Here is a 15,473-nt window from a genome sequence, read left to right on the forward strand (position 1 = left end):
CATATTCTCCCCTTACGTGACCAAGTCCATACCGTGACATATGATACCTCTCAAAACACGAGGGCGCAGTCATGATGTGTTCGTCATATAAGCATGAAAAACCCAGGCTAAATATAGATTTTTATTTCTTCTTTCACTTTCAAAATGTTGAAAGCAAGACTCTGATTGACTAGCGGAAAGGTCGTCAGAACGAGTCTATCAATAGCACGTCTTCAGATCCAAAGCGTAGCATTAATTGGAGATGTACTTTAGTCGGATTGCCGGTTTATGGCGCGCACCCAAACTCAATATTACCTCCACCATGTACCAAACCTTATCACAATTATACAAGTTTGTCAAGTTCATTTTTATTTTTAACAATATATAATATTTTAACGGAGTGTTAACATGCTTTTTTACAAAAATATCCATGATACATAAACATATATATAACATGATTCTATGCATGGATGCCACCTTTCCGGGTCCACGACCTAAACATTTTGAAATATATCTACGCGTTTATTTTTGTTTTGATATTCGTAGTAAATTGCTTTCATTTAACTATAGAAACTGCACGCTAGAACAAAGTCTGTTCTTTATCTGTACTTGTGTAAATGTACATTCTAATAGCTAAAAGTTGTTTTCATGGTGTAGAAAATTGGCAATGTTCTTATATATGCTGATGTACCTGTGTGAATAAAATATGTATTCTGAATTTTATCATTCTTTCCTGTCTTCATAGTCTAAATTATACTTTCTTCTACAGATATGCAGCACGTTCCTCTTTTGCTGTTTAGTATAAAATACATTTTTGATTCAAGAAATTGTTTACAAATAAAATGTCCTGAGAACTATTGTCACTATCCGTTGCTATCATTAATAGCAAGATTAACAGCAATTGACAAGTGTACTTGACACATAGTAATCCGTGCTACTTTCAGAAATAATAAGGTGTGCAGTATCGTCTACGTCATACAAACTGCAGACTTTCTGGACTTTGTCTATAACAAAGGAGACACATGCGTTGTTAGGCAAAAGACACCAATCTGCGCATTTCACTTTTGAAGTAGTGTTTAAGCTTGCAATAGGTACGGTTGATGGCGGCGGTGTTCTTCCTCTCGAAATAAGCTGGAAATATCCTCTCATGGCATTGCAAGAGGGGGGAGATGAAACTAAAATATAACAAAAAACAAAAACTTTATTTATGCCAAACCGTGAGTAGGTCTGGAAACTCTTACATTTTTAATAATAATCAGCAACAGAATAATTGAAAGCCCCATTAAATACTGAAAGTAAACATTTACAATGTTTTTATAGGACATTTTTGATGCATTCGATGTTAGTATCCTTTGTCCTTTTTTCATAGGAAAATTATTTTGAAAATAGTTTTTCTGATATTCCTAGTTATAAATGATTCGGCAATAAGAAATTAAAATTAAAGAGTTATTCAATGCTTCTTCCTACACACATTGTCACGATCTAGTAGTACTTAAATAGAGCACATAACAATAAATTAATCTTCGTTGCCTTGAATATTTGGAGTTTAAACTTAAATCGACACAATTATATGTCATATGGCGACTTTTACATTTTCAATTGTGAAGGTAGACCCCAGGTTCACCTCCGAGAATCATTTAGGTACGGACAGAATCGCCACCTTTCTGGAAGCTAATTGTATGGCGCTCTGATATATAAGACGTCTATATCTAAGCCAGGTTTTAACCCACCACGGCAAGGGACAAGTAATTCGAAGTCAGCAACATTAACCACTCGACCAGAGAGGTCTCTACCTAGGACATAAAGCATGATAATGAGAAGTCTAACCTGAGGGTGGTCCCATATCCGGCGGCCATGAAGCGGACGTGCATCTGACCAATGCGTTGTCAAAATCACCATCACTTGTTTTATGATCATAGTACTGTAGACATGTCACTCTTCCGAGAAAGTTATCGTAACCAAACTGAGAGACCCCACCTATTCTTATTTTTCCTGGTAATCCTAAGGGAATTTGTTCATCAGCTTTTTCTGATTGCTTAACGTTCCCTACATGCAGAACAAGTTCTCTGCCGCTATAGTCATAAGAAATTGTAATTGGCATCCAAACGTCAGGTTGAAAGTTGGCCACTAAAGACATGGAAAATAGAGTATCACTTGCGTTATTGCCGGTTGCTGTCAAATGTGTTGTCATATTTTCATAGGAGAGGATAATGGTTTTTATTTCGTTTGTTCCGGTTGTTAGGTTATGTTTTTCGTAATGAAATAGTGTGCCACTGAACCCTTCAGGTACAATAAACAACATGATTGAAAAGTCTTCAATAGAAGTTATAGGGTCTAAAGTGAATTCAGCGAATGAGTTTGTACTACCCCGTAATTCTAGCCCGTTATAGTCCAGGTCGGGATGGCCGGTAGCGCTTGAAATGCAACTTGATGTTCCAACAGATGGGTTTCCGACAATCTCCACTGTAGAGTACCTCGGGGAGAGCGGCCATACGTAAATTGGATCGGTATAAGCCCAAATAGTTCGACATCCTGAAATAGTAAATCCATATACACAATGAACAGAAGTTTGAAATATTTTATTCGATATGAAACTCGATTTTGCCGGAGATAAAATATTTCAAATACTTAAAATTGATTATAAAAACTATCAAAATCGAATATTTTGAAACAACTTAGGTAACGTTATATTAATAAGACTTTGCCTTTATAGTTGTTATAGGTGTCATATAGATGCTGATATCCAAAATAAAGATTACCAATGTCTGAACATTTCACATATTTTGACTGAGATGAACACTGGTTAAAGAAATATTACGATGTAATGACGACCAGAAGCAAAAGGTCGTAAGTGGAAATCAGTACTTCTGAGGAACAAAATCTGTACCAACGGATATGCATGAATTTAGCCAGAGCAGCCAGAGTAGCCAGGGTTAGGGTTTGGGTTAGTGTTAGGGTTGGTTTCCGGCCACTCTGGCAGTTCTATTTGTTCTGACTAAATTCCCACACCTTACAAACGGTGGCTACTTAAAATTTGTATGTTAAGTTCTCTACCGACAATGTACATTCGGTCTTTTGACTAGAATTAAATGTACAGTATATTTCTAGAAAAGCTACAAATACAAATATTAAGTACATGTCAACATTTCATAGGCAACAGAAAATATGCGACAGCATTTTTCTTCCTATACCTAGCGTTGCGTTAGAAGAAGATTGTCTAGTGCACAGTTTGAGTAAAGACAATTTTTGTTACATATAGATTATGTATAATACTGTATGTGTGTCTCTAAATGTACAGCACAATACAAACTATATTATTAGTTAAAGAATTTTAAAAGTCATAGATAAATATCATTTAAATGGTATATTTTATTTAGATTGTATATTAATGCCAGCTTTCCTGAATGTATTACATGCTACAGTATTATTTAACTGTCATTGCTGTATATACTGCTCTTAAGTGCGTTGTTTCAGATTTCTTTTCACAATTAAAAGCAAACATATACTTTATATCAATTCTGAACAGCGCACAGCTTGAGTGGGAAAAATCATTGATAATCTTTTACTATTCGTACATTTAGTCGTTGCTAAATTCTAGATTATTTCGTTTATTTGAGGTCATCATAATGATTGTACAAAATATTAACATACATACTTATATAAATGTATATAAATATAGATGTGGGCCAGTACACTTACCTAGGTATATTTCTTGATGAGCATTTTGGATTTTAACAAAAGTGCTAAATGTGTAGCTCAAAGTGCAAGCAGAATACTAAGGTAAGTGTACTGACACACAATTTTCGGCTAATTGTCACAACACAAACCTAAAATCAGACCTACATGTATTATCAGAACCAGAACGAAAGCAAACAATGTTACATTTCATAGGATCAATTTACATTTACCACCAATTCAACATTCACCATTGGTTATTCTATTGAACATGGACTGCAAATTACGTTTATTTTCAGAAATCAAAACAACCGCATCTGCTTAGTGTAAAATACAAATTTGTTCAATGTCAATATCGAATCATTTAGATTTTACTTCTACAACAAGAAACCGGGTATGAAAGTTTAAAGAGCAAAGGAGATAAGGAACAATAATGATATAGTCCACAGTGTACATCAAACCAATCTGTGTTAATTCCATTTAGTCTTATACAAGATGAGAAAGTGTGATACAATAACTTTATTGCTAGGAACATTTTACCATAAATACCTAAATCACATAGTTTCTGGTAAGCTTTTCAAAAATGAATTAAAAGCACAAAATGTAGACTTTTTAAATTCTGCCTTTTGTCAAAAATATTTCTTAATCCTAAAACATAGTCTATGATACTTCTACTTTTTCCGGAAGGAATTTTGTTCGTAAATTACTCTATCATCACTCTCTGACCGTTTGGACAGACGGTTCATTTTAAGATGGAACAATAGCTTTTGTACATTCTACAAGAAAGAGACCTCTTTAAGAGTGTAGATCTGTAGGATCCACACACATAGTTTGGAATCGGACTAATACTGATATTGCCCCAGTCAAGCTGAATAATTTCTTTTTTTCCAATCATATGAAGAAGTCATCTTTTAAAATTTCCATTGGTATATAATCAAATTAATTCCCATGCTTTACCATTTGGTAGAATTACGTACTTATGTAGAAATAATTTCATTCAAACTCAGTCTTGAAATGTAATCGTTCCTAAAAAATTACCATCATCATTTACCATAGATGTATTTTCAGAATATATCGACTTATTCGAAAGGTTACTAAACTTTTCTTTCTATTTGTACAACACAGTGTTTTACTCCATTAAGATCATTTACCTTCTCCGAGGGAATAAGTTTATAATTTGACTGAGAATCACAACCATAAACTTCCAAAATTCCTGCTTACAGTCTCAAAGAAATTCTTTCTGCAGATTAAACCAAACCTTGTACTTCCCTATGAAATTATTTTCTGATTATTATAGAACTGGTTTTGAACGTGGCTTTTTCCGAAAGGTTTTTACAACAAAGCCAAAGCCTCTCAGTTTTAGATATTCCATTCCATAGATAAGGTAAATATTATGACCACAAAGGTTTTTCTTATTCGATGATTTATTTGAATATTTACTGATCTACATAGTTAGCATTACTCTATATTTTTTAATTCTACATATATCTTTATAAGCTATGTTAATATTAGATTTAAGTTTAAAACTTGTTCTGAACTAAAAATACAACCATGAATAGGATGTACAACACAAAATCAAATGGAATACTGTTCATGTCAAAGTAATTATACGTCATCAATGGTGATTGTTATTCAATGTAAAGTTGTCAATTATAGTTACAATACCAGTAAAGCAAAATACATGAACAAGTTAATATGTACAACACCTGATCACTGTTATGAGTTATTGCACAGACAATAGAACGTGAAAAAGAAAATCGACAAAACGTGAAAGAAAAGAAAAATATCGACAAAACGTGAAAGAAAAGTGAAAACTGAAATCGATGTATTTTTAAAAACGCCCATGTGTTAATAAATTATTTAATTCAACAAAAACAGTAAAATCCACAAACGAAGCACATGCACATACACAAGAAAAGTATCCAATGATTTTCCATTTTTTAACAGCTAGCTAAAAATCTAAACTTGTAAAGGACAATATAATGTATTATCTTCTAAGGAATGCATAAAAATTAACAAAAATTAAATATTCTTTGAGAAATAAACCTTGAAGCAGAACCAGCATAAACATATACATCATATCCGTCTCATGTAAGTCCACTGAAAGAAAGAAAAACGTTCATTCGAAGTGATTATATCTTTATTCTTTCTGAACAGCAAATTCCAATAAGGGCATGTGAATATAATTCATGAATTGTCGCTCCTCAATCCCCACTCTCTTTCGTAGACACAATATTTGCATTAAATCGTTAATATACAATACGTAAAAATTACAACAACAACAACAACGACGACGACGACAACACAGCTATTTTATTATTTATTCTAGTGACACGTGTACAATATTTTACAATATTTACAAATGAAATGATTAAAATGTAAGAAAACACCAGATTTGGCCAGATTATGGCAGACATAAATGTGGTTTCGCGAATTCAACTTTTAATTTGAGAAAAAATCCCAATGAATCATAAAAACAAAAGCAATGTCTTATTTAAGGAATCTTGTATATCAAAAACTGTACACTTTCTTTTTTGTTTCAACAAAAATAAGTATTATAATAAATGTTGCGACGCCAAACTTTAGGGTAAAATAAAAACAATCAAACAAAAATTAGAACTTTTAGTGTCTAGGCTACTTTCTGTAATGAAATATTTTTATTCCAGACAGTTACGAAAAGAATTTTGATATTCATACTCTGAATACAAATATCTTTGTTTTAATTCGTTATATCCGATGTTTAGACAATTTTACACCTAAGGTCGCAACATCATTTATAATACGTTGATCTTTATCGCAGTACATTCTCGACATATTTGAGATGCAAGTCTTTTAATTTTAAGTTAGGCAGTAGAGCAGAGATCTTGCTCTCGGTCGACATTTTTGATAAACGGCTAACTTATATCAGCAAACTTCTACTTAACAGTGTTTTTATTATTTATTCAAGTTTCCTTTTGAAACAGTACAATGTGAAATAAGTATGAACTTGTGTAACTATTACTGTTGGTTTTATTTGACTAATGTATCATATTACCCATTATAGTAATATCTCACGTGGAGAAGTGCGATTTTGGTTTTCCGCGCTTGTGATATTTTCTTTTCATATCACCCGTTATCATTATATAAATATTGCATTCCTGAGAGGGTGATATGAAAAATGTTCACCGCGAGATATATGAATATTGACCGAGGCGCCAGCCGAGGTCTATATTCATATTTCGAGGGGTGAACATTTTTCATATCACCCTCTCAGAAATGCAATATTTATTTTATTATACCGAAAGCTTATAAGGGTCAAAGCATTAGCTGGAAAATCAACATAATAATTTATTTAACATTAAAAAGTAATTACTAACCAAATAATGAATACAGAATTAACGACTGTTTACTTGTTAGGACTCGTAATTTGTGGCGACTTTGCTGTAATAAGACTTTTTTGATAGATTTTTAGTCGAGACGTTTACATATCGCTGACCTCTATATTTATTCTAATATTTCAACGTTGCGTCAATCAGTAGCATTCGAAAAACGGCGATAACTTTCTTTTTCTAAATGAAACATATGTGTGAGCACTCATTTTCTTAGTTAGATCATTTCGAATCTTATTGTTGTAGTTTCGATTCAATATTTGATGAAAAATTGTTTTCGAAATATTTTGCACGTAGCATAAAAAAGAAAATAATCAATGCGAAAGTATCAATCTCTCAACGGGTGATATGAAACAATAATATCACATGCACAGAAAAACAAAATAACGCTGTTGCGCATGTGATATGAAATTATGGATCATATCACCTGCGCAGAAATTGAAAATAACGATTTTGCGCATGTGATATAAAATCACTGGGGAATATGATATATTATTCAAGTTATACTAATGGGAAATTTGCATTGAGTGTATATAGTATATTGAGTGAGGTATAATAAATTCATTTATTCACTAATCATTGAATAGCGCTATTTTTGCTTTCTGCGCAATGCCATTTTGGAATACCATCCGTTCGGATATTTTTACTGTCGGGTATTCATTCGAACTGGGTTACATACTGCACAGATTAAAGCTGATTTAATGCAAACTGACCTTTACTTCATATTTAGTCGCATTAAAAGCAAGATTAAGAAATAAGTTCAATACAATGAAAGTAGTAGATGAATCTACGATATATCTACGTTATACTGTTGTTAGTATTCTACATTTTATTGATTATTTAAACAAATAATTGAATCCATTCTTATAACATTTTTCCTCAAAATATATTTACATGACTCGTACTATTTTTGATACAATAGAATAAAAATGCAATCATGAGAAAGTGGGATGAATGATGTTTACACATCAAAAAATGAAAAGTTTTTATATCATCATGTAATCAAAGCAGTATTTGCACTAAATGCAAACTGGATAAAAAGAGACCGATGTATTATATGTCACTCTTATCCTCACTTGCTCGACCAAGTCATTTCCTAGATAAGAAAAAACTCAAACGTAACAAATTTTCTTTGGCCTTTTCGATGGCATTTTCTTTCACCCTAATACCAAAGCTACGTCTGATTAAACGCACTGCGTGTTCACATTGTCACGAACCGTTTACCGTGTTTAAATGAATACATATTAAAAAAAACTGAACCTGATTACCCTCCTAGATATTTACAAATTAAGAGAGAAAAACACCAAAGGCGACAATAGATCCATTACTGATATAGCCGAGATGTATTAACAACTGTTAACAACAACAAGAATTCACGCAATATAATCAAAATGTTGAAATGTCAATGAACGAAATATTAGATGCGATACAGCCTTTTCAAAAACAAACTGATCATCGTTAATTTCTAAAGACTTATGTTCACGCAACATGAGATTTAACATGATTCTATATAACCAAACTGTGTACATTTTTGTCTGTAAAAACACAATGTAGCCTAAGAAAATAGAAAAGGCCGCTCAACACGACAAAATGAAAAAGTTGCAGGCTCGGTTTGATTAAGCTTGTTTTTATATTGATGCTTAAAATTTATAACAGAAAATTATTTGTTAAAGGGACTGGACTCCAGTGTTTGGCTAAAAATGACCCCTCTTTAAAATTGAAGTTTGGTCATGTTAGTAATATTAAAACATGAGTTTTTGTTTCTAAACTATCTTAAAAATGAACAATCAAGAAATTTACACGTCCGAGCCGGTATTCGAACCGGGGCTGCCCCGGCAATAGAAACATCCTACCTTCTTGACCATTACACCATGGGAAATTCGTACTTATCTTTCGTTAAGTTGAAAGCTTTATAATAAAGACAGTTTACCTCTGGTACCTCTGAACGAAATACTTTTCAATTTGAATAGGAAAAGATGCCTGGTAGATAACAGAAAAATCATGCATGAAAACGGCCAGTGTATGTAATAATGACATCAAATATCGATGATATTCATACAGGGATATATCAAGATCAATATAAAACCTTACTTTTTTCATCAAACATATGATTTATATTTGTATTTTTATCTCTTGTTTTAACCCCTACCCAGCTAAATTTCTATAAATATTGTCTATTTCTCAATTGGGAGAGTGCCATTAACTGTTAAAAGGGGTGCTTGCCATAAAGATACTAACTGAATGGCGAACAGTGCAAATCATCCTTGCAGTCTGATCATGATCTACACTAGTCGTAAAGGCAGAATCAGACGTGTCCAGCGTGACGTGTTAATTAATAAACTATCGTAAAATTTGTTGCGAACATTTTCTGGCAACTTCCTAACTTCCTTTGCTCACTCTTAAAAACTGTATCCATGTACAAATACGTTTTTACGCTTCTCGAATTGGGCTTATATTAATGTTTTACAAAACGAACTAAATAGCACTAAAACTTATACATTGAGTCCTTCTGTTGAAAACAAATTGGTTACTGATCACATCACTGAAGTTTCTAATTTAAAAGTTCGTATAGACGATCAACAAATTAAACTACCGACCATGTACTGGATTCCTAAATTGCATAAACAACCATATAAAGCTCGCTTTATCGCTAATTCAAGCTCTTGTACAACTACAAATATTTCAAAACTATTAACATCATGTCTAACTGCTGTGAAAGCCCACGTGGAAAGATACTGCGATAAAGTATACGAAAACTCTGGTAAACACTTATTTTGGTCGATTAAAAATTCTGGCGAAATCCTGGATAAGTTGAAAATTAATAATTACAAGGTATCTACAGTCAGTACATACGATTTTTCTACTTTGTATACCACTTTACCACATAACTTAATAAATGACAAATTAACTGCCCTAATTCAAAAGACTTTTTGCCAGAGAGAATGCTACATTTATCGCTTGCAATTTTGATAAATCTTTTTTTACTAGCAATATTATTAAACATTATACTATGTTGACCTGTGACGAAGTTTGTAAAGCCCTTTCCTTTTTATTGAACAACATTTACATCAGGTTTGGGAATGCAGTTTTTAGACAAGTTGTTGGTATTCCCATGGGAACAAATTGTGCACCCCTTGTCGCAGATTTGTTTTTATATTGTTATGAAAGAGACTTTATGTTGAGCCTTTCTCCAGATACGCAAGTAGATATTATAACTGCATTTAATAATACATCACGCTATCTGGATGATATTCTTAATATGGATAATCCGTTTTTTGGTCATTTGGTGGGTACTATTTATCCTAGGGAGCTTCAGTTAATTAAAACTAACAATTCAGATACTGATGCTTCATTTTTAGATTTACATCTCTTTATTTATGACAATATTATACATACCAAAATTTATGACAAGAGGGATGATTTTAATTTTAGTATTGTAAATTTTCCCCATTTGGATGGGGATGTACCTCAGGCTACATCTTATGGGGTATATATTTCTCAATTAATTCGGTTTGCCAGAGCGTGTAGTCATGTCAAGCATTTCAGTGAACGTAATCAATATATTACAAGTAAACTTCTTCAGCAAGGCTACCGTTATTACAAACTGCGTAAATAGTTTACTAAATTTTATTATCGTAATTCTGATTTAGTTTTAAAATTCAATAGTAATTTAAAGACACTTCTGCGAGAAGGTATTTCTAAACCCGTTTTTTATGGGGATGTGGTTTACAAACTTCGTAAGATTTTGGGTCATGGTAATTTTCCAAATGTATTTGAAAAGATTATCAAACGTTTTATTAAAAGAGGTTACGACCCAGCTGTTTTGAGACATACCGCATGTTTAGTGTTCAACCCGTTTACAGTTGAACACTACGCTTCCCTCTTTGACTGCGTCTGACGGAAGAGGGGGAGGACTCTATGATGAGCAGTTTTTAAATCCTACCAGGACTGAACTGTTTTGATATTTGTCTTCTGGCCTGTTTCGTCGGGCCCTTCAGGGTGTTTCTCTTGTTGCTCTGTCTTCTGAAAAGGCATTGAGTACATACGTTTTTGGTTCTTAAGGTTTGCTTTTTATATATTTATACACGAGCATTTTTGTGTTTTACATGCCATATGCCTTTTTGTTTCCATTACGTGTGTTAGAGATTCACCTGGAGGGGATTACTTTTATTTACACTGTCCCATGTCTTTGGAAGATGGTGGGGGTAAGAGTGAGGTTGGGTGCGCACCATAAACCGGTTTAAGCTCCCCAGTGGTGTTTTTGCCACTGACCGTTCCAAGGCGGTGCCCCACTGTGTTCCTTTGTTTGTTCGTTTTGTCCTTGTGTGTTGACTTTGTGTGTGCGCGTGTGTGTATGCTTATTGTTCGTCTTGTCCTTATGTGTTGGCTTTGGGTGTGTGTGTGTGTGTGTTGTTCGTTTTGTCCTGATGTGTAAGCTTTGAGTGTGTGTGTGGTGCACACGTTTGCGTGCTGGGGGGTTCGTTTTGAGGAGGCTGCGCTTTTGGTGCGTGGCACTCCCTGTTTGATATTTTTCTTTGTTTTTTTTGCATTGATTGTATAAGGCCTAGTGTGTATAGAGCGTCAGGTCATTGCACTACATTAGATTATTTACGCTCGTTCTGCTCGCTCATTCAATGTTAAGTGTACATAAAAGAAAAAAAAGGCCCAGTGTGAAAATCAATATCAAAATCTTTTAATGCCAAAACAATGCATTTTCTTCTCATATGCTTCGGTCGCTCGAAAAACAATGCGCGAATGCAAATTTGTATTGGTTTATACCGTACCTTGCACTTTTGGGTCAAGGGCGTCTGTAACTTATACATGCAAAATGCACCAAAAGCCTGTAACAGTAAATCGGAGAAGGAGACAAACACAATCGTGATTTGTTTTTGTTTTTTCTGAAAACTTATGATATTAAAATTTTAATGTGCATGAACTTCTTCGATTTATGCGTAATAAAATCTGTTAGATCCTTTGGAAGCATAGAACTCAACGGAGCGAAATAATAGCAGATTCGGTTTGAATATTTATGACAGGTAGTGAAGAGTGCAACACCTATCATGCTATAAGATCATTTGGAAGTATAGAACTCAACGAAGCGAAATAATAGCAGATTCGGTTTGAATATTTATGACAGGTAGTGAAGTGTGCAACACCTATCATGCCTCCTAACACCAGTTAAAGCGGAATTCCATCTCAGTACAATTGAATTTACCCCATGATCCCAAAGGACCTGAAAATAAAACAAAACTGAAAACTTAATATTTCTGAACGTTACAAAATGTCACCATATTTCATACCTGCATATAACGGGCCTCGGCTCCTACATTCATTATATTAATAATTGTGTGATATTCATGATTTATCATTACAGACGGAATAACACAGACTCTTGTACAGTCTGTACAGACCGAACAGAAGAAATAGAATTGCCAAAAAGAAACACAATGGCATTTCCAGTGAGACGACACTATATCTGCTCTCTGGATTTCTATGGCCAAGCTTTACCCCATGACATAGATAGACGGATAAAGTAGTCACGTTGTACGTCCTTGTATCTATCTGTCAGTCTGTACATCCAACGCGGGAGCCATCTTGTCTAGTCGCGTAATGGCGGACAGGTTATTGTACACTAACTTTTCACTCGGCATTGTCACAGAAGTCTAAATAAACTCTGGTTTTTTTCTTACACTTCATTGTGGATGTAATTTCTTTGATATTTTAGAAGAAAAAAATGGGAGAGAAGGTTGTATTTGGTAATAGTCCATTTTAGCATGAGTAGTACTGCCAGGTAACATCAGTGTGACTTTGATTTTGCAGTAAGCAAATTTGACAACAGAAATCTTTCTTAGAAGAAACATGACACCTACATTTCTCTTCATTTTAAGTATTTTTTTCATATTTCTTTAAAATGAGGTAAGGATTTGTTCTTTGAAATGGGTCTCGCTATGTGTGGCAGCTCTGTGAAAATTGTCAATTTTATATAGAATATATAGGCAATACTATTCAGGCTTGTGTGACATCTAGCGATTGAACAGCGGCAAGGACAGATACTGATCAGTCTGCTCGGAAATTAGAGTGTCTTTGGCCCAACCCTAACAAAATAAAGTGTAATACTATCAATGTTTACTTTATAGGTTTATATACTTAATAACACAACTTTTGCATGGTTAACAAAGGAAAACAAAATTGAAAAAGACCGGAGACGAGCATGACTATGACCTGTTTTGTAATATGATAGTCAAAGCAATTCATTTCTACACAATATTCCAAAATCAAAATACATTTTATCTACAAACAAAACTTTTATAAACATATTTGTAACACTATAATCCTTATTAATTTAACAACATATTTTTCAGTTAATATTGCGTATGTCTACATTTCGTGGTAAGAAGAGTTATCTGAAGACGAAAATAAATTACAATAATATCCATAGACTTGTAAACAAAGTATATTGAGATCAAACAATACGTAATGTTAAGTTCTTTCGTCATACTGACACTGATATTTTCTCAGAAAACCCTTTTCTCTATAGCCTCATCTCAACTTAGAGTCAGAGATAAGAGATATTGTAAAGTTTTCAAGAAAGTGCTATTAAAGAGGATTTTATAGTAGAGATATTTGTTTTGAAGGATTGTAACACCACATGCCTCTTTTTGTAGGTTGTATAGATTAAGAAAGTCAGCAGTTTTTTCACACACACGGGTTTATTTACAAGATGAACTGAACTATACTAAGAATCGCTCTAGGTATAAATACATTAGCTTCTTTTAAATAATTTATACTTCTAAGCCAAAAAGTTCTAAAACATAATAACCATTTCTAAATCTTCCATATTTTTTAACCCGCTCTCTAACCCGAGCCCTAACTGAACTGATTCAATTATCCGTTTCCGTGTTTGTTAAACATTTCCTATCCTCCTGATTCCTAATTCTGTCCTCTTTTCCTAATTCTGCATTCTCTTCTTCTTAATTCTGTCTTCTCTTTCTAAGCGTTTTCCCTGAGTATTATACCTTTTTCACGAACTGCATCGCAATAACAAGTATTTCAAAAGTTCATAGCATTTTCAAAAACATGTCAATCAAAACGATCATTATGTACTCGTATAACCGTAAACAGCAGATGTAGAATCAGTTACCATTGGCTATTTTTGTAAACAAATGACTGCTATCGAAACAAACAAAATAATTAGGGTCAACTCTAATAGACAAAACATTCGACTGTGATTTACTTTGCTAAAGTTGTAAACAACAACAACATGCTGAGCCGGTAAACAAAGTAATTAACATTTCTGAACAATTAATTTAAATTCCATCGAAACATTAACAAAATAATTAAGGCTGACCGAATCAATTTCTGTTGAGTATTTCAAAATATCTGACCGGTAATAATAGTAAACGAAGTCATTTAGGCCAAAACTTAATGGATAAAACATTGATGTTACGAAATTTGCTAGCGTAGTAAATACCAACAATGACCTACACATTTAAACATAATGAGTAGTATTTGTAAGAATTATCAGAATTTTCTACCAAAATCAACAACAGACAAAATAAACACAATGATTAATTAACTGAAAACTAACATGCAAGCTATCATTGTGTTACATCACTCCAAGGACTGGTGCCATTCTACAATATCCACAATGTAGAGAAATTGCTTAGACGGAGATATGTAGCTCTTTGTTAAAACTAACAATTTAGATACACACAATATAAACATATAAACTGCATGTTCAACTGAGTTAGATAATAGTGCTTAAATAATTATTTATATGAAAGTCATTGGAAGTTTGGAAGATTATACGTTACAGTTGGAAGACGGAAGAGGTTATTAGAGAGAGAGAGAGAGAGACAGAGAGAGAGACAGAGACAGAGAGTACAATCACATGTGGTATATTTATTTTTCATTGTTCTTATTATTTTACCATTTATTGATTATTTCGATAAAACATTAAATCATTTTGATTTTTTTCAACAAATCTTCTGGACCCTTCATATTTTTGGTATATAAAGATAAATATTGCAATATCGAGAGAGTGATAACAAAGTAAACATACATCCTTCGAAATAAGAATTTAGGTCTGGGCTTCATACTTATATTGATCAAGGTGATTATTTTCAAATCACTGTCACAAGAATGCAATATTTGCATATTATGTACAGAATGCAAAATGAAAAAAATTTGATGACAAAAGACAACTGATTTATCTTTTCTGTCACGCCCACGGCTTTCTTGTTCTATTAAATCGTCCAGGTAAAAATCTTACCAATAAAACTAATTTCCTGTGACCTTAAAGATGTTCAACGCATTTTAGCTTAATTGAAAAATTTCGTTCTACTGAAAGCATCACGTATTTAACAATGTCACGAAACGGTACCCGCGTCAAAATGATTGTGCATCCATACTAGAATAAGAGTACTGGAAAAATAAAACACCATGGGAAAA

General features: G+C 33.2%; 1 protein-coding gene across 1 annotated transcript; it reads right to left on the reverse strand.

The window, feature by feature from the left end:
* Positions 1–459: 459 nt before the first annotated feature.
* LOC123538076 (uncharacterized) lies at positions 460–6,692 on the reverse strand. The gene is made up of 3 exons (XM_045322041.2): positions 6,689–6,692; positions 1,807–2,511; positions 460–1,154 (listed from the first exon to the last, which is right to left on the reverse strand). Exons 1-3 carry the CDS (start codon positions 6,690–6,692, stop codon positions 871–873), a joined length of 993 nt encoding a protein of 330 aa, XP_045177976.2. The 3' UTR covers positions 460–870.
* Between the last annotated feature and the right edge of the window lie 8,781 nt (positions 6,693–15,473).

The sequence above is a fragment of the Mercenaria mercenaria genome, chromosome 18 (assembly GCF_021730395.1).
Source record: "Mercenaria mercenaria strain notata chromosome 18, MADL_Memer_1, whole genome shotgun sequence".
Classification (NCBI taxonomy): domain Eukaryota; kingdom Metazoa; phylum Mollusca; class Bivalvia; order Venerida; family Veneridae; genus Mercenaria; species Mercenaria mercenaria.

Coding starts and splice junctions, on each gene's coding strand:
- LOC123538076 (XM_045322041.2), bottom strand. Junction 1,155..1,806: donor GGATATGGGACCACCCTCAG/GTTAGACTTCTC, acceptor GTTATATTTTAG/TTTCATCTCCCCCCTCTTGC.